This window comes from Aegilops tauschii, chromosome 1, assembly GCF_002575655.3.
Source record: "Aegilops tauschii subsp. strangulata cultivar AL8/78 chromosome 1, Aet v6.0, whole genome shotgun sequence".
NCBI lineage: Eukaryota > Viridiplantae > Streptophyta > Magnoliopsida > Poales > Poaceae > Aegilops > Aegilops tauschii.
Genome location: NC_053035.3, coordinates 357829375 through 357849917, shown reverse-complemented (window position 1 = coordinate 357849917; position 20543 = coordinate 357829375). Strand labels below are relative to the sequence as shown.

The 20543-nt window shown below is 45.8% G+C and overlaps 1 protein-coding gene across 1 annotated transcript; it reads left to right on the top strand.

The window, feature by feature from the left end:
- The first annotated feature begins 205 nt into the window (after nt 1-205).
- Nucleotides 206-8414, top strand: LOC109741205 (LEC14B protein-like). Its single transcript, XM_073498180.1, has 10 exons — nt 206-428; nt 1528-1969; nt 2080-2199; nt 3598-3675; nt 3986-4162; nt 5382-5459; nt 6434-6606; nt 6712-6867; nt 6968-7028; nt 7826-8414. The coding sequence occupies exons 2-8, from the start codon at nt 1601-1603 to the stop codon at nt 6794-6796; spliced, it is 1080 nt and encodes a 359-aa protein (XP_073354281.1). The 5' UTR covers nt 206-428; nt 1528-1600; the 3' UTR covers nt 6797-6867; nt 6968-7028; nt 7826-8414.
- The last annotated feature ends 12129 nt before the right edge of the window (nt 8415-20543 follow it).

The window sequence follows — 20543 nt, the reverse complement described above, 5'->3', positions numbered from 1 at the left end:
ACTAATTTTTCCCTTCGCTTTTTGCTTCTCAGCAGCTTGCTGGGCCGGCCCAGTTGGTGTCCGCGCGGGCGCCAGCGGCGCGAACCGGCGCCTACAGCGCCAACTAGGAGCTCCCCACGGGCCAGCAACGCAGCCCGAGTCGTACGGTCACCGACCGGCCCGTTCCTGAAAGCTGAAATGGGTCGGCGGTTGGCAAGCGGTGGTTGTCAGCCAAAAAAAAAGGTCAGCTAGTGGGACCCACTCCAAGAAAACGGGTGGCAAAAAATCTGCTCGCTGCCAAGCACGACGGAGGAGGAGAAGAGCAGGCCCCAACTCCAAAGCGGCGCCCAGTGAGCAACGACCGCGAGCTAGCTCGATTCCTCTCCGGTTCGATTCGATTCTGCAGAATCCTCCTCCCGGCCAAACCAGTCCCTCTACGTCTCTGCACGGTTAGCCCCGTCCATCGAGTTCCTCTGTCGTTTCTGTCCGGGTGATTGGGCTTAGGAATTACTAGGAGATATGGTTGCGCTGCGGGAGAAGCGCGCGACGAGGATCGGTAGTAGGTTAGCAGCCACCGCTCCTGCTATGCTAAGCCGCCGCCAGTGTTTGTCCGATGTTGCCGGCTTAGAGCATCATCTCCAATAGCTGCTGCCTGTTGATGTGCTTGTTGTGGCGTCATGTGCTTCTCCTGAATCTGTTGTACGCTTAGCTGAAGAAACGTGCAGTTTTTGTTTTAGTATTTTGGTCTGACGGCTTCAACGCTTTTTTTTAGCTCAAGTTCTTAACTGATGAGCTTATGTTGAAGTGTGCTGATTTTGCACTGTTGAAATTGGTAGGAGTAGCTCAAAGCTGCCTGAAACAAGGGACATACTATGGATGCAAGATTCATTGTTTGTTCTTGCTCACTATGTAATCATAGCTTTGACCAAGCAGAGAACATGTACGTGCAGAATAAGTTATGTGATAAGACTCACGGTATCACGCTCAGTTGCTTTGGCTACAACTTCTAGCTCTGAATACCTCCTTCATAGGGCATTGCTAAACTGATCCTTCCAAGCTGCGTAATGCTAAGCTGAGCTGTTGGTAAACTTAGTTAGATCTGTTTGACAATTAAGTACCTCCTTTCTTAAAAAGGGAACAATTAAACTATTTTTTTGCGTGAAAAAAGAGCTTTATTTATGTAGGAATAGTTGTTCAATCGCTTGCCATCAACTAATCACAGTATTTGGAGGCTCCTGCAACCACAGGTCGGTTCAGAGTTCCACTCTCGACATATAAGCGAAACGATCTGCAGTCCTATTCTGTAAACGTCCAATGTGCATACATAAAAGCTCTCTTTCCTTCATCACCTCCTTTATCTCATTCACCAGATGGCCTATTCTTTGGGTTGGGTTGTTATTTTCAATTACTCGTAGTACATTCCATAATCATGGGTAAACATATCTTGCTCTTGTCAAACATATATAACTCTTATGCAGCATATGCTTTTACCTACTTGCTCATTCACATCTTTCTTTTTTCTCTTTTTGGAACTTCTTCGGTCTCCAGAAGCAAGCTTTGGAGTCTACATATCGATGAGCATTTGGAAGGAGAATTGACATACATATAGCAGTTGAAAAGGATGGGTTATGGCATGAGTAGGCTACAGGGATCCAGTGAGCCTGAAGGGCAGAATAGTGATGGATCTAGTTCAGTTGAAGTGAAAAATGATTTCTCAAAATTACATAATGATATTTTCCATATGACTCGACTAAGATCAGGACCTAGTGAAAGCATCCGCAAGTCCATGGATAGAGTCTCAGTAACAAGGTTGTTACGTGGAAGGGAAGTTAATTCTTCAGGAAATGGAAAGTTCTCTCCAGTTGATCGTGCATTCGTTCTTGGTCATTATCTTCCAGTGGATGGTCCTGAAACGGTGGATACGATGGATTCACGAGCTTATGTTTCACAGTTTTCTGCCGATGGTTCTCTTTTTGTTGCTGGTTTTCAGGTATGCTATGCTCTAATGCAATAGTAAAAGTTTTACTAGGCTCTAGTAAGCACAGGTACAATTTCCTGAAATTTTCGGTTTCCTAATCGTCCTTTTGTTTTCATTATCAGGGAAGCCACATAAGAATATATGATGTCGATAAAGGTTGGGAAATACACAAGGACATTCATGCTAGAAGTTTGAGATGGACAATTAGTGATGCAGCGTTATCACCTGATCAAAGGTTCCTCGTAAGTTAACTAAAACTTAACTAGTAAGATCTTTGTCTTCTCTTTCGGTTCATCTTAATTTCCCCTGAACTCTGTATGCATGGGCTCAGTTTTGGAAATGTGTAGTTCTCTGGTACAACTTTTATCGATTCATGCAGTCAATCTCTTCCATTATTCTTATTGAGAGGAAATGCATGCATGACATGCAATTGCCTTGAACCGAAGAGGATGAACTGAACTTTATAAGGTATCTGATTTGGGCTCGGGCGGGCCCGCGGTGGGGTGCGCCTGCGGCGCGGCCTCCAGGAGGCGGGGGTGCGGCGGCGAGCGGCTGGGAGCTGGCGGCGCGGTTGCCGAATTGCCGCAGCGTGGCCGGTGGGGCTTTGCGGGCCCGTTCGGGCCCGGCCGGGCCAGGGGTGGCCTGGTGTGCCCTGCTGCCGCGTCCGGACGGCGACCGCGACGGTGCCGGGGGCCTGGGCCTCCCGCACGTCGGCGGGGGAGGTGGTTCCCTCCTGCTCGGTAACGGTGCTGCTGCTCCCGTCGTTTGGCGTTTCTCTTCGGGTCTCTTGGCCTCGTGGTGGTGTTCGCAGTGAGGCGGCGTGGGTGGTGGCGCAGCCGAGATGGCGCAAGGGGGTGGGCGGAGGTTTGGCTGGTCGGCTTTGGTCCGGTCGGGCGGCGGGGTTTGGAGTGTGGGAGAAATCCTTGCCGGTCTTCGGCTCCGATGCGGTGACACCTGCGGGTGCCACCATTCCTTCCTGGAGGGTGTAGTTGTTCGCCATCCCCCAACTCCCTCCGCGTGCCGGGGGAAACCCTAGGACCCGTCCGGGCAGCAGCGCCGTCGGCGTCGCATTCCCTCTTGGGGGTGCTGCTTGGTACGCGGCGGATCGGAGCCTCGGGCTATGGTCGTTTGTTTCCGGTGGGCGCAGCGGTGGCGGGTCATCCGCGCTTTGTCGAGCTATCGCCGTTGGCATCTGTTTCTTCTTCCTTTTCTTTTGGGCTTGATGTGCTGCTCGCCCCAGCGATCTGTACTTCCGGTGTTGATTGCCTTGGAATACAAAGCGGGGGAAACCCTTTTTCGGTAAGGTATCTGATTTGGGGAACAAGGCTAGTGGGGGTGTGCTTTTAGTACTTACTATACTAGTAGTGGAAACATTGTGAGGGTTGGAAAACAGCACTTGATGTTTCATCTGAGCTATTGTCAATACATTGATAAGATAACTCCGGTAGCTTTAGTTTGAATCTGATCTTTCTGGTTACCAGTGCTAAATTCGAACATATTGGAAAAACAGATAGTTAGTTCTTTCTATCTGTATATTATTATTGTGTAGCCTAACTTCGTCGGTTACCTGTTCCTTTTATCTTCCCTTTTTGCATGCAAAGTTGGATTTGTGAACTTTCTTATGACGTATCAATCTGCAGGTCTACTCTAGTCTGGCACCCATTATCCATATTGTCAATGTTGGCACTGCTTCAAAAGAATCATATGCTAATGTCACTGTGAGTTCTCATCAAGATTTGCCCTTCTGCAGGAAAAATGGCATTTTTTTCTCTGTTGAGATAGTGCCACCCTTATCCTATTTTATGGTTATAATTTTTTGATATCTTCAGTACTATGGAAATATACTGCTTTATGACTTCAGGCATTTTAAGTTTATACTTTGTGATTCAACAGGTCCACAGCTGATTTAATATTTACTTAATCGTCCTGTAGCACATCCACATGCATTGGATTGTTCTCTGCACAAAGATGCTTGATATGCACTTCAAATACTTTTCTGTTAAACTATTAGCTTACATCTTTTTGCAGGACATCCATGATGGATTAGATTTTTCAGAGCATGAAGATGTTAGATATTCATTTGGACTCTTTTCTGTTAAATTTTCCACTGATGGGCGGGAGCTTGTTGCTGGCAGTAATGATGATTCAATATATGTCTACGACCTTCAGGCAAACAAAGTGACATTGCGTTTGCCTGCCCATACAGTATGATATTATTTTTTCTCTCGGGTTGTATCTTCTTAAATATTTGCCTGATCACATTTCTTGGGTTTCTTATCTCACTGGAAGCGATTAATAGTCCAATGATCTTAAGTTGGTTGTGCTATCTTACCAGCCAAGTAACTTCATCCATACTTGTCCAGATATGATCTATCTCTCTGTTCTTTTTTATTTCCCACGAAGTGGGCATGGGTGACAACTGAGGTAGTTATACCCTGATAATTGATCTAAACTCTAAAGAAAAATTTATGCTGAATCTGAAGATGGATAATGGTATTAGTAAAAAATATTTGGTGGGCAGAAGGTGTGGAAACTCTCATTTGGTTGATTTCTTAGGTGTAAATGGCACTCCTTGTCGGGGCTGCAAAATTTGCCAGGCATCGGCGGACATTACTTTAATCTCTGACCTTTTTATATGGGTCCGCCATGGTTTGCCCAAATTTCGACAAGACATGTCGCTGCACCTAACCAAGCATACTATGTACCTTTGATGTGTCTCTGACGATATTTTGTTACCATTTTTTTATTAAAGAGGTTTTACCTACCAACTTTAAAGAACGTACAACTAAACCATTGGCATTGCTCTTTTAAATGCAACACCCGTGTGCTCACAAATTTTGTTCTAGAAACTATGCTGTGATGCTGATGCCAAACTGACTTGGCTAAGTCAACTGATTGATTTTTTTTTACTATGATTCATGTATAAAAAGCTAGGAAGTTCTGTGCTCCAGTCGGGAATTTATCCATATTGGATTTTTAATAATGACTTGATAAATTTATTTATTTATTTTTGCAATCCAGTGGCAACAGTATATATTTTGGAAGTATCATGTTGGGTTATCAGGAGCAGATGAAAATTTGCAGCCTTAACATCTTGCTCTACTGTTTGTTGGGCAAAGTCATACTCTGTTTTGCTCTTTGTTCTGAAAAACAAACTCTCCTAATACTTATTCGAAAAATAAACTAGGCATGTATAGGATATTTTAGCTAGCCTGGAAACTTAATATTACCTCTGTTTCTAAAGACAAGACGTTTTGGCAGTTTAGATTGAACAGTTTGAGATGCATATAGATTGTCATAGCAGCAATGCAATTGAATCCTTGCTTATTTCCTTTATGGATTGTTTGCATCTCAGAAATCTTTGTGTAATAAATATTTGATATGTTAGTTGATAGTATAATTGATTTTCTTTTTTACATTTCAGTCTGATGTCAACACAGTAGCATTTGCTGATGAATCTGGTAACCTACTTTATTCTGGAAGCGATGATAACTTGTGCAAGGTAGCTTACTGTTATAAATTATTTTTACGTGATTTCTTTTTCCTGGCAACATTATGTAATTTCTTCTGTATTAACGTATTTGACTGAATTGCTATTCTCATATTTCCTGATCGTATCTGAACATATAAAGTGTGAAGGCTTTTTATATTGCACCCTCCATATTGCTGAATGACTGAACGTGCTTGGATATTTTTGTTTCCAGTAGAGTAGCAGATCACTTGTCATGATTTCTAAAAAAATAAAGAAATAAAAGATTACATGCCATGAAGCTAATGATGTGCCAGCTAATATTCCTTAGCATTTTTTTCATGGCCTTTTTTATACCTGGAAATATGCTTTGGCTAGTGCATAAATAAAATGAGATGGTTCGACAGAACATGTTGGACGCAAGATGTTGGACGTCATTATCCTAACTTATATTTTTTGTTACTCTACTCCAGTATCATTACCTACCTACAAACCATTTTTCACAGTACCGCTGTCCTGATTCTTAATTCTCAACTAAAGAAGTAATCAAATTGAATTCTTGCTAGTTCTGATGTTGCAATAGCATTAGTTAAGCATTCAATTTTTCTTATCTTTCTGGGAATTTTGTTTATATTTCTTAGGGGATTGCCGGTATCGCACCGATACAATCCTGTTATTGAGCTGCCAAACGTGTAGTTTAAAAAATGGTTGCACCATTCTTTTTGTTACCTTGAGTACCGGAGAAGCAGGTACCTAGTAAATCATCAATTAGAGATTACTACATGCCTTTTACCCTAGGCATCATATATGTTTATATTTTAGTAGTGGACAACAGGACAAGCACCTATAATTCATTTGTCAAGAATTCCTATGTGGTTTTGCATTAGGGGACAACCTTTGTGTTAGCTAAGTTTGAGGTTTCCTCTGGAACACGAATAAAAAATTATTCTTAACTTTTTTTAATCTTAGAAACTTTGTGGTATGTGATCCTGGTAGCCTGTCTTCAGGTCTGGGACAGACGTTGTTTGTCCACAGGGGAAGCGGCTGGGGTTTTGACTGGACATCTGCATGGCATTACTCATATTGACAGCCGTGGAGATGGTAGATGTTTCATATCAAATGGAAAAGATCAAGCTATTAAGATGTGGGACATCCGGAAAATGACATCCAATGCTGATGGGTATGTCTTAAGCAACAGGCAGTCTGCTTAATCCATTTTTTTGTTGCTCGGATTTGGACATATTGGCTTACTGCAGAGCTATACTAATCTTATTGTTTGATACAGTTCCGAAAACAGAGTCCCTGCCTGGGACTACAGATATTCAAGATATCCACAACAGTACAAGCAACAAAAGCATCCACATGACTAGTCAGTAGCTACATACCGGGGCCATTCAGTTCTCCGTACATTAATTCGTTGCTATTTTTCTCCCACATATAGGTACTATACTGTGACTGCTCAGGAACTTGGCATCATTATTATTTTTCAGATTAATGTAGTGGATATGTGCTGATAGGCTAATACCCTCTGCTTCGTACAGCACAGGACAGAAGTACATATATACAGGATCTTATGATGCTAGTGTCTGCATCTATGATGTGGTATGTCTCTATTCAACATGCCAGCCCATTCAAGTTCTTTTGTTCTTGTTGTACTACTACCACTATCTGCATCCTTTTACTTGCCATTTTGCACATCAACACGATCTCCTGTATATACTTTCTTCTCTAAATATATGTTACAATTTCTGTAAACATAATGACGTGAAAGTACTCTTGTTGAGAAATTTAGGATGATTTCATGTGACAATTCTGGACGCTTTTATGTCCATTTTCTTAATCAAAATTTTAGAAGGTTGATTGCACACATTCTGCAGCTGTAAAAAGTGATGGAGAAGATACTTGAAGTACAATTTCTTGGACGCATTTCCTTTTACTTGTTCTCTTTCCTGTTCGAACAGAGTTCCACTTTTTCATGTTTTTTTATTGTTCTACAACCAGAGTACCATATGACAACATTACTACGTGAGTGTGTGTATGGATCTCTACATAGGCACATGGTGTAGACATGCCTCTTGAATTAGAAATGTGACACTTCACACCTAGGTAGTCCCTCCGTATCAAAATATAAGACATTTGTTGACACTATTGTAGTGTCAAAAAACGTCTTAAATTTTGATACAGAGGGAGTAGCTTTTAGCCACTCTTTGATAACATAGATCTTTCAGTGAGGTGCCTTCGCCGTGCGACCATACATGAATAGTCACAACCAAATGCAGACCAAACAATCCACTTTTGCTCCTTTCAGTTATGAGAAATTGTACTGCTAATTCGTTTTACTTTTCATGATCTGCAAAGGCTCTTCCAACATATTTTATTATCCTTGTTCCCATGTTCAGGTAAGTGGGTCGCAGGTTGCCAAACTGCAAGGACATCATCATTTGGCAGTTCGAGACTGCAGCTGGCATCCGTCCGATCCAATGCTTGTCAGTTCATCATGGGACGGCCAGATCGCCAGATGGTCCAGGACTCGCTCCAAGCAGGATACTTGTGAATCCGATTAAATCGAGTCTGCAGATACTTCGGGTATCCTGTAATCTTCCGATATCATGTGCAATCTTGGGTCACAAAGGATACTCGGCACGGTTTGACAAAACGATAGAAAATGAAAAGGAACTCTAGCTACGATGTACATATAAAATGGAAGCCAAGCCAAGTGCATATGTAGTAGTATTTCATTACACCTTCGGAGAAGGTAACGGAACAGCCTATCCTTAGATGGTTCATACGTGTATACGTCCTTTGTTTATGTGATTACTGGGTTATTTTTGCTCTTCCGGTGAGCAGTTGCAGTTCATCCTTTCAGAAGCAGAACTGTTTGTACTTCGTGAGAGAAATTTGTTGCAGCAAAAGCACTGTATATTTGTACCTATACTATCTCTACTTTGCAAGAAATTTCTCGCGGCCAGAGGTAGTCGTGGTTTCATATTTTCCTTATCTTTCAGTATGTTAAGTTGTCTATTGCAGAGCACTAGGACGCTTGAACAAAGCAATCCGGAAGGAAAAACTTTATCGGTGAAATTGTATACGCGCAACATGTTCTGTGTATTTGCGACTATGTTGTTTCTGTACTCTCGTTTGACATTTGTGCTTCATCCTTTGAACAGCAGATTGAAGCAGAAAATTGATGCATAAAAAGTTTGGCAGGTGTTTCCCGCCTTACTGCATGTGACTATAGTTCTGTGGATGCTTATAATAAGTTACTGTATATTCAGGCGTTCATGATGAGCAACTTGCTATATTATGAATGTAGGTATATAGTCGACGTGAATTTATCTTATGGGCTTATGTGACTATAGTTGAATGCGTAAGAGGATATCAACTGGGTTGCACATTTTAGAAGAATTGATATATCATGTGCAATCTAAACTAACGGGCTCTGTTGCTGCAGGATTTCCGATGATATGATAGCTACAAACACAAGACTGAAGTGTCATACGTTCTGAATCCTATGGGATCATAGTTTCATCATCAAAATCAGTTAACCAGGTGATGTTTTCTCCAATGTATAATCATATAAAGCAGATGACATGTAAACTCGTAATGGATAAGAGCCTCTTTGATCCGCAGAACTAAAATATAAAAGTATATGTGGACGTTTGACTTTCATGATTGACCTCTTTTTATCCAATAGAGTTGTACGCCTTTTCTCCTTTGCTCGTTCTGTTTGGACTAAAGCTCAGTCCATTTAATTCAGATACATGCATGCATAGTGCCACGGAAATAAAATACTCTCTCTGTAAATTAATATAATACATTTTAGAACATTAGATAGTTTACAGAGGGAGTAGTAATTTCTGTTGTTGGCCTAACAATTAGTATCCAGTTTTTTTTAGAAAAGGAGGTTAAACCCCTCGCCTTTGCATCAATCGATGCATGCAGCCATCTTTATTAATTATTCCACAAAGGTCTGATGAGAACATACATTAATTCACCCGAAGCCACCACTCACACCTATAAACTCGATAATATGGAGTGCTCTCACTCCCCATATCTAAAACCGGTGTCGTCGCCGATCCATCCGCATAACATATCGGGACCAACAGCCGGTGCAGCCTACCTAAAGCGCACAACACATGCACACGTTTTAGAAGCCGTCATCATCATCGGACCACTGACCCATCTTCGGGAGAGATATTCGCATCATCCTTACCAGTCCGGACATCCGTCGACGCCACCATGGCGCCCAACGGTGCCACCGCCCTGCGCTCATCCGCCCAGACGCGAAGACTCTGGAAGATCTGTCGTGCGTGGCACCTGCCAACCAGGCATGACTCAGCGTAGCACCTGTCGGCCAGGTATGACTTGACAGCTCCACCGAAGCTCCGTGCAAGACGAAGCCGCTCCACCTCCTGCCTCTGCCTTCCAGCGCTACTCCATAAATGATGCTCCCAAGAGAGAAACGGCACCGTAGTACCGCCATCGTCCGATCTGGAAGACCGGATACTAGGGTTTCCCCCGAAGCAGCACGAGTGGGTCGACAACAGTTACACGACGATGCCTTCATCAAGGTAACGGCGCAAAAACGCCGCCATCGCCCGCCAACGGCTCGGTTTTCACCGGCAACTGTCTCCCCAACTCGTAGCCGTGACTAAATGACGAGTCTCGAGATCCGACCACCCAGCCGCAGGCCAACCACCTCTGACGGAAGAGATGACCACCACCGTCGACTGCACCGGTCAGAACAGATCTGACCGGAGGTGCCGCCGCCGCAACCACCAGGCCCTCCACGCCGCCGATGTCGATTCAAAGGCAGATGGCGCGCAGCATCGCCGCCGCCCGAACAGGGCTGGCCGCCGCGCCCGTAGCCCGCGCCGCCTCCGCCACCGCCGCGCCACAGCCATCGTCGTTGCAGATCGAATCGGGCGCGCCTCCACACGATCCGAGGCCCCGCACAACCCCAGATCCGTGGGAGAGAGGCGATGTCCTCCGCCACCACCGTCGGCCCCCGGGCTTAGACCGGCAGCGTCCCTCGGCGGCGGCAGAGGAAGGGGAGGAGAGAGAGTGCACCCCCAACGGCTGGGTAGGGCGCCTGTTAAACGTGATATATTCTGCACGTGTATACCTGCGTACGAGGAGAGGAGACCCTGGCTAACCGTATGAGGAGTAGTTAGACGAGATACTCATGTAATCTTTATCTTCTTTTATCTCTTGTATTTCTTCTCCTCCAAGATGTATCTCCACAACAACTTGTACGCATATCCGGGCTTGCAACCCATCTATATAACATGGAACACGTCGGCCAGGATAGGCAAGACGTTTACCGCAAGTCGCACATGGTATCAGAGCCTTCTTCTTCCACCAGAAACCCTAGCTAATCCATCTCGATCACGTGCGCACAACCATGTCTTCCACCTCCGCCTCCTTCCAGTCGATGCTCGGCGATGGAGCCCCAGAGAAGCTCACCCGTACCAACTATGTGCTGTGGCGGACACAGATCATGCCGCAGCTGCGGGGCGCCGGCGTCTTCCATTACGTCGACGGCACGGCAACCGAGCCGGCCAAAGTCCTCACCACCAAGGACGCCGCCGGCAAGGAGACCACTGGGCAGAATCCCCTTCATCCGCTTTGGGTGAAGGAGGATCAGTAGGTCCTTGGATATCTACTCCAACACCTGTCCAAGGAAGTGCTCGGCACGGTGACCACGATCACCACGGCGCGCGAACTCTGGATGGCGCTGGCAAGCATGTTCTCGTCGCAGTCACTCAGCCGCGTCAACAACATCAGCACAGCGCTGATCAATGCGCAGAAGGGCAATCAATCGGTGGCCACCTTCTTCGCCGCCATGAGGGGTCTCGCCGATGAACTTGCCGCGGCGGGAAAACCCATCCAGGACGACGAGCTCATCTCCTACATCATCCACGGGCTGGACCAAGAGTATCAGCCCCTCGTCTCCGTACTAGATGCCCGTATCACCCCGGTAACCCTCGATGAACTTTTTGCCATGCTCAGTAACTTTGATCAACGCATGGCGCAGTATCATGGCTCCGGCGGTGGCTTCAAATCGTCGGCCAACTCTGCATCTAGAGGCCGCGGTGGTGGCTCTCGCTCGCGCTCATCTTCCCGCGGCAAGGGGAGGTTTGGCGCCGGCGGTGGTGGCTACTCCACAACTCACGCGGCGGCGGACGCTCTGGTAACTCCAAAGGGCGTCGTGGTGGTGGCAGTGGTGGTTCCAACAAGTCCCGTCCAGACTTGCCTCGCTGCCAAATCTGTGGCAAGCCTGGCCATACGGCAAAGGACTATTGGTACCGCTACGAAGAAGATGACGGTGACTCCTTGCAAGATGAAGAGAAAGTTGATGCGGCGGCCGATGGTTCCTATGGAGTAGACACAAACTGGTACGTTGACAGCGGTGCCACCAACCACATCACCAACGAACTCGAGAAGGTCACCATGAAGGAGAAATATCGTGGCAAAGATCAAATTCATACGGCCAGTGGTGAAGGTATGGGCATACGTCACATTGGCCACTCAATTTTTAATACCCCTAGTCGTAAAATTCATCTCAAGAGAATCGTGCATGTTCCTAGTGCTCATAAGGATCTTATCTCCGTTCATAGAATTGCTATTGACAATCATGTTTTTCTCGAGTTTCATCCTTTCTTCTTTTTGATCAAGGATCAGGCCACGAAGAAAGTTCTCTATCGAGGTAGATGTGTTCGAGGGCTCTACCCGTTGATTCCGGAGTTTAGAAGATTCATAAACAAGCTTGTGGTGCTATCAAGCTGTCCTCACGATGGCATGATCGTTTAGGACATGCCTCTTTTTCTTTGGTTGAAAAATTACTTAGGAAAAATAAGCTCCCGTTTGTTGGTGAGCGCAATATTGAAACTATTTGTGATTCATGTCAGTGTGCTAAAAGTCATCAATTACCGTATCCCATCTCTACTAGTGTCTCCACCAAACCTTTGCAATTGATCTTTTCTGATGTGTGGGGGCCTGCCCCCTCCTCTGTTGGTAGACACACATACTATGTAAGTTTTATCGATGACTATAGCAAATTTTCATGGATCTATCTTCTCAAAAAAAGATCCGATGTGTTTCAAGTTTTTCACAACTTTCAAGCTCTCGTTGAAAGAAAGTTCAACAGCAAGATCATTGCTGTCCAATCAGATTGGGGAGGGGAATACGAGAAACTTAATTCCTTCTTCCAAAACATAGGCATATCTCACCATGTATCATGCCCACACGCTCACCAACAAAACGGGTCAGCTGAACGCAAGCATAGGCACATTGTCGAGGTTGGTTTGGCCCTCCTAGCAGGAGCCTCCATGCCTCTTAAGTTTTGGGATGAGGCCTTTCTTACAGCCGTCCACATCATTAACATGCTACCTAGCCGTGTCATCAACAATGAAACACCTATGGAACGTCTCCTACATACAAAACCCAACTACACCTCTCTTCGTGTCTTTGGCTGTGCGTGTTGGCCAAATCTTCGGCCTTACAATAACCGCAAGCTCATGTTTCGGTCAAAACGGTGCGCTTTTCTTGGATATAGCGCCCAACACAAAGGCGTCAAGTGCCTTGACATCTCTACTGGTAGGGTATACATCTCACGTGATGTTGTTTTTGATGAGACAAAATTCCCCTTTGCGGATCTTCATCCTAACGCCGGTGCACTACTCCGCAAGGAAATCTTGCTTCTACCCTCTCATCTTTCCGGCTATGATCAAGGGGGTATTACAAATTGTGATGATCATATGTTGACTAACCCTACTAATTGTTGGGAATCGTAGCATAATTTAAAATTTTCCTACGTTCACCAAGATGCATCTATGGAGTATACTAGCAACGAGGGGAAAGGAGTGCATCTACATACCCTTGTAGATCGCGAGCAGAAGCGTTCCAATGAACGTGGATGACGGAGTCGTACTCGCCGTGATCCAAATCACCGATGACCGAGTGCCGAACGGACGGCACCTCCGCGTTCAACACACGTACGGTGCAGCGACGTCTCCTCCTTCTTGATCCAGCAAGGGGGAAGGAGAGGTTGATGGAGATCCAACAGCACGACGGCGTGGTGGTGGATGTAGCGGGTCTCCGGCAGGGCTTCGCCGAGCTTCTGCGAGAGAGAGAGAGAGAGGTGTTGCAGGGGAGGAGGGAGGCGTCGAAGGCTATAGCTTCTTGCCCTCCCTCCCCCCCTTTATATAGGCCCCCTGGGGGGGCGCCGGCCCTGGAGATGAGATCCAAAGGGGGGGCGGCGGACAAGTGGGGGGGAAGGGGTGCCTTGCCCCCCAAGGCAAGGGGGAAGCTCCCCCCTAGGGTTCCCAACCCTAGGCGCATGGGGGGAGGCCCAAGGGGGGCGCCCCAGCCCACTAAGGGCTGGTTCCCTTCCACTTTCAGCCCACGGGGCCCTCCGGGATAGGTGGCCCCACCCGGTGGACCCCCGGGACCCTTCCGGTGGTCCCGGTACAATACCGGTAACCCCCGAAACTTTCCCGGTGGCCGAAACTTGACTTCCTATATATAATTCTTCACCTCCGGACCATTCCGGAACCCCTCGTGACGTCCGGGATCTCATCCGGGACTCCGAACAACTTTCGGGTTTCCGCATACATATATCTCTACAACCCTAGCGTCACCGGACCTTAAGTGTGTAGACCCTACGGGTTCGGGAGACATGCAGACATGACCGAGACGCCTCTCCGGTCAATAACCAACAGCGGGATCTGGATACCCATGTTGGCTCCCACATGCTCCACGATGATCTCATCGGATGAACCACGGTGTCGAGGATTCAATCAATCCGTATGCAATTCCCTTTGTCAATCGGTATGTTACTTGCCCGAGATTCGATCGTCAGTATCCCAATACCTTGTTCAATCTCGTTACCGGCAAGTCTCTTTACTCGTACCGCAATGCATGATCCCGTGACTAACGCCTTAGTCACATTGAGCTCATTATGATGATGCATTACCGAGTGGGCCCAGAGATATCTCTCCGTCACACGGAGTGACAAATCCCAGTCTCGATCCGAGCCAACCCAACAGACACTTTCGGAGATACCCGTAATGCACCTTTATAGTCACCCAGTTACGTTGTGACGTTTGGCACACCCAAAGCACTCCTACGGTATCCGGGAGTTGCACGATCTCATGGTCTAAGGAAAAGATACTTGACATTGGAAAAGCTCTAGCAAACGAAACTACACGATCTTTTATGCTATGCTTAAGATTGGGTCTTGTCCATCACATCATTCTTCTAATGATGTGATCCCGTTATCAATGACATCCAATGTCCATAGTCAGGAAACCATGACTATCTGTTGATCAACGAGCTAGTCAACTAGAGGCTTACTAGGGACAGGTTGTGGTCTATGTATTCACACACGTATTACGATTTCCGGACAATACAATTATAGCATGAATAATAGACAATTACCATGAACAAAGAAATATAATAATAACCATTTATTATTGCCTCTAGGGCATATTTCCAACAGTCTCCCACTTGCACTAGAGTCAATAATCTAGTTACATTGTGATGAATCGAACACCCATTGCGTCCTGGTGTTGATCATGTTTTGCCCTAGAGAGAGGTTTAGTCAACGGATCTGCTACATTCAGGTCCGTGTGTACTTTACAAATATCTATGTCTCCATTTTGAACACTTTCACGAATGGAGTTGAAGCGACGCTTGATATGCCTGGTCTTCCTGTGAAACCTGGGCTCCTTCGCAAGGGCAATAGCTCCAGTGTTGTCACAGAAGAGAGTCATTGGGCCCGACGCATTGGGAATCACCCCTAGGTCGGTAATGAACTCCTTCATCCAGACTGCTTCCTGTGCTGCCTCCGAGGCTGCCATGTACTCCGCTTCACATGTAGATCCCGCCACGACGCTTTGCTTGCAACTGCACCAGCTTACTACTCCTCCATTCAAAATATACACGTATCCGGTCTGTGACTTCGAGTCATCCAGATCTGTGTCGAAGCTAGCGTCGACGTAACCCTTTACGACGAGCTCTTCGTCACCTCCATAAACGAGAAACATATCCTTAGTCCTCTTCAGGTACTTCAGGATATTCTTGACCGCTGTCCAGTGTTCCTTGCGGGGATTACTTTGGTACCTTCCTTCCAAACTTACGGCAAGGTTTACATCAGGTCTGGTACACAACATGGCATACATAATAGACCCTATGGCCGAGGCATAGGGGATGACACTCATCTCTTCTATATCTTCTGCCGTGGTCGGGCATTGAGCCGTGCTCAATTGCACACCTTGCAATACAGGCAAGAACCCCTTCTTGGACTGATCCATACTGAACTTCTTCAATATCTTGTCAAGGTATGTACTCTGTGAAAGACCAATGAGGCGTCTTGATCTATCTCTATAGATCTTGATGCCTAATATATAAGCAGCTTCTCCAAGGTCCTTCATTGAAAAACACTTATTCAAATAGGCCTTTATACTTTCCAAGAATTCTATATCATTTTCCATCAACAGTATGTCATCCACATATAATATGAGAAATGCTACAGAGCTCCCACTCACTTTCTTGTAAACACAGGCTTCTCCATAAGTCTGTGTGAACCCAAACGCTTTGATCATCTCATCAAAGCGAATGTTCCAACTCCGAGATGCTTGCACCAGCCCATAGATTGAGCGTTGGAGCTTGCATACTTTGTTAGCATTCTTAGGATCGACAAAACCTTCCGGCTGCATCATATACAACTCTTCCTTAAGGAAGCCATTAAGGAATGCCGTTTTGACGTCCATCTGCCATATCTCATAATCATAGTATGCGGCAATTGCTAACATGATTCGGACGGACTTCAGCTTCGCTACGGGTGAGAAAGTCTCATCGTAGTCAACCCCTTGAACTTGTCGATAACCCTTAGCGACAAGTCGAGCTTTGTAGATGGTCACATTACCATCCGCGTCCGTCTTCTTCTTAAAGATCCATTTGTTTTCTATGGCTCGCCGCTCATCGGGCAAGTCAGTCAAAGTCCATACTTTGTTTTCATACATGGATTCTATCTCGGATTTCATGGCTTCTAGCCATTTGTCGGAATCCGGGCCCGCCATCGCTTCTTCATAGTTCGAAGGTTCACCGTTGTCTAACAACATGATTTCAAGGACAGGGTTGCCGTACCACTCTGGTGCGGAACGTGTCCTTGTGGACCTACGAAGTTCAGAAACTTGATCCGAAGCTTCATGATCATCATCATTAACTTCCTCCCCAGTCGGTGTAGGCACCACAGGAACATTTTCCCGCGCTGCGCTACTTTCCGGTTCGGAAGGGGTGACTATCACCTCATCAAGTTCCACTTTCCTCCCACTCAATTCTTTCGAGAGAAACTCCTTCTCCAGAAAGGACCCGTTCTTGGCAACGAAGATCTTGCCTTCGGATCTGAGGTAGAAGGTATACCCAATAGTTTCCTTAGGGTATCCTATGAAGACGCATTTTTCCGATTTGGGTTCGTGCTTTTCAGGTTGTAGTTTCTTGACATAAGCATCGCATCCCCAAACTTTTAGAAACGACAGCTTAGGTTTCTTCCCAAACCATAATTCATACGGTGTCGTCTCAACGAATTTCGACGGAGCCCTATTTAAAGTGAATGCGGCAGTCTCTAAAGCATAACCCCAAAATGAGAGCGGTAAATCGGTAAGAGACATCATAGATCGCACCATATCCAATAGAGTGCGATTACGACGTTCGGACACACCATTTCTCTGAGGTGTTCCAGGCGGCGTGAGTTGTGAAACTATTCCACATTTCCTTAAGTGTGTACCAAACTCGTGACTTAAATATTCTCCACCACGATCTGATCGTAAGAATTTTATTTTCCTGTCACGTTGATTCTCAACTTCACTCTGAAATTCCTTGAACTTTTCAAAGGTTTTAGACTTGTGTTTCATTAGGTAGACATACCCATATCTACTTAAATCATCAGTGAGAGTGAGAACATAACGATATCCTCCGCGAGCCTCGACACTCATTGGACCACACACATCGGTATGTATGATTTCCAATAGGTTGGTTGCTCGCTCCATTGTTCCGGAGAACGGAGTCTTGGTCATCTTACCCATGAGGCATGGTTCGCACGTGTCAAATGATTCATAATCAAGAGACTCCAAAAGTCCATCTGCATGGAGCTTCTTCATGCGCTTGACACCAATGTGACCAAGGCGGCAGTGCCACAGGTATGTGGGACTATCGTTATCAACTTTACATCTTTTGGTATTCACACTATGAACATGTGTAACATCACGTTCGAGATTCATCAAAAATAAACCATTGACCAGCGGGGCATGACCATAAAACATATCTCTCAAATAAATAGAACAACCATTATTCTCGGATTTAAATGAGTAGCCATCTCGAATTAAACGAGATCCAGATACAATGTTCATGCTCAAAGCTGGCACTAAATAACAATTATTGAGGTTTAAAACTAATCCCGTGGGTAGATGCAGAGGTAGCGTGCCGACGGCGATCACATCAACCTTGGAACCATTCCCGACACGCATCGTCACCTCGTCCTTTGCCAGTCTCCGTTTATTCCGTAGTTCCTGCTTTGAGTTACAAATATGAGCAGCCGCACCGGTATCAAATACCCAGGAGCTACTACGAGTACTGGTAAGGTACACATCAATTACTTGTATATCACATATACCTTGGGTGTTGCCGGCCTTCTTCTTGTCCGCTAAGTATTTGGGGCAGTTCCGCTTCCAGTGACCACTTCCCTTGCAATAAAAGCACTCAGTCTCGGGCTTGGGTCCATTCCTTGACTTCTTCCCAGTAACTGGTTTACCGGGCGCGGCAACTCCCTTGCCGTCCTTCTTGAAGTTCTTCTTACCCTTGCCCTTCTTGAACTTAGTGGTTTTATTCACCATCAACACTTGATGTTCTTTTCTGATCTCCCCTTCCGCTGATTTCAGCATTGAATATACCTCGGGAATGGTCTTTTCCATCCCCTGCATATTGTAGTTCATCACAAAGCTCTTGTAGCTTGGTGGAAGCGACTGGAGGATTCTGTCAATGACCGCGTCATCCGGGAGATTAACTCCCAGCTGAGACAAGCGGTTGTGCAACCCAGACATTCTGAGTATGTGCTCACTAACAGAACTGTTCTCCTCCATTTTACAGCTGAAGAACTTGTCGGAGACTTCATATCTCTCGACCCGGGCATGAGCTTGAAAAAACAGTTTCAGCTCCTCGAACATCTCATATGCTCCATGTTTCTCAAAACGCTTTTGGAGACCCGGTTCTAAGCTGTAAAGCATGCCGCACTGAACGAGGGAGTAATCATCAGCACGCAGCTGCCAAGCGTTCATAACGTCTTGGTTCTCTGGGATTGGTGCTTCACCTAGCGGTGCTTCTAAGACATAATCTTTCTTGGCTACTATGAGGATGAGCCTCAGGTTCCGGACCCAGTCCGTATAGTTGCTGCCATCATCTTTCAGCTTGGTTTTCTCTAGGAACGCGTTGAAATTGAGGACAAGTTGGCCATTTGATCTACAATACATAGTGTAAAGATTTTAGACTAAGTTCATGATAATTAAGTTCATCTAATCAAATTATTTAACGAACTCCCACTCAGATAGACATCCCTCTAGTCATCTAAGTGCAACATGATCCGACTTTAACTAGGCCGTGTCCGATCATCACGTGAGACGGACTAGTCAAGATCGGTGAACATCTCCATGTTGATCGTATCTTCTATACGACTCATGCTCGACCTTTCGGTCCTCCGTGTTCCGAGGCCATGTCTGTACATGCTAGGCTCGTCAAGTCAACCTAAGTGTATTGCGTGTGTTCCGAGGCCATGTCTGTACATGCTAGGCTCGTCAACACCCGTTGTATTCGAACGTTAGAATCTATCACACCCGATCATCACGTGGTGCTTCGAAACAACGAACCTTCGCAACGGTGCACAGTTAGGGTGAACACTTTCTTGAAATTATTATAAGGGATCATCTTACTTACTACCGTCGTTCTAAGCAAATAAGATGCAAAAACATGATAAACATCACATGCAATCAAATAGTGACATGATATGGCCAATATCATTATGCTCCTTTGATCTCCATCTTCGGGGCACCATGATCATCTTCGTCACCGGCATGACACCATGATCTCCATCATCATGATCTCCATCATTGTGTCTTCATGAAGTCGTCACGCCAACGATTACTTCTACTTCTATGGCTAATGCGTTTAGCAACAAAGTAAAGTAATTTACATGGCGTTATTCAATGACACGCAGGTCATGCAAAATAATAAAGACAACTCCTATGGCTCCTGCCGGTTGTCATACTCATCGACATGCAAGTCGTGATTCCTATTACAAGAATATGATCAATCTCATACATCACATATATCATTCATCACATCTTCTGGCCATATCACATCACATAGCACTTGCTGCAAAAACAAGTTAGACGTCCTCTAATTGTTGTTGCAAGTTTTTTACGTGGTTTGTAGGTTTCTAGCAAGAACGTTTCTTACCTACGTATGACCACAACGTGATTTGCCAATTTCTATTTACCCTTCATAAGGACCCTTTTCATCGAATCCGTTCCGACTAAAGTAGGAGAGACAGACACCCGCTAGCCACCTTATGCATCTAGTGCATGTCAGTCGGTGGAACCTGTCTCACGTAAGCGTACGTGTAAGGTCGGTCCGGGCCGCTTCATCCTACAATGCCGCCGAAACAAGAAACGACTAGTAGCGGCAAGAAGAATTGGCAAACTCAACGCCCACAACTGCTTTGTGTTCTACTCGTGCATAGTAACTACGCATAGGCCTGGCTCATGATGCCACTGTTCGGAATCGTAGCATAATTTAAAATTTTCCTACGTTCACCAAGATGCATCTATGGAGTATACTAGCAACGAGGGGAAAGGAGTGCATCTACATACCCTTGTAGATCGCGAGCGGAAGCGTTCCAATGAACGTGGATGACGGAGTCGTACTCGCCGTGATCCAAATCACCGATGACCGAGTGCCGAACGGACAGCACCTCCGCATTCAACACACGTACGGTGCAGCGACGTCTCCTCCTTCTTGATCCAGAAAGGGGGAAGGAGAGGTTGATGGAGATCCAACAGCACG

Bases quoted from the DNA above. Each gene is read 5' to 3' on its own strand.
- LOC109741205 (XM_073498180.1), top strand. From the start codon at position 1,601: ATGGGTTATGGCATGAGTAGGCTACAGGGATCCAGTGAGCCTGAAGGG. The intron at 1,970-2,079 runs GTATGCTATGCT...TTTCATTATCAG, and splicing joins TTTTTGTTGCTGGTTTTCAG to GGAAGCCACATAAGAATATA. The intron at 4,163-5,381 runs GTATGATATTAT...TTTACATTTCAG, and splicing joins TGCGTTTGCCTGCCCATACA to TCTGATGTCAACACAGTAGC.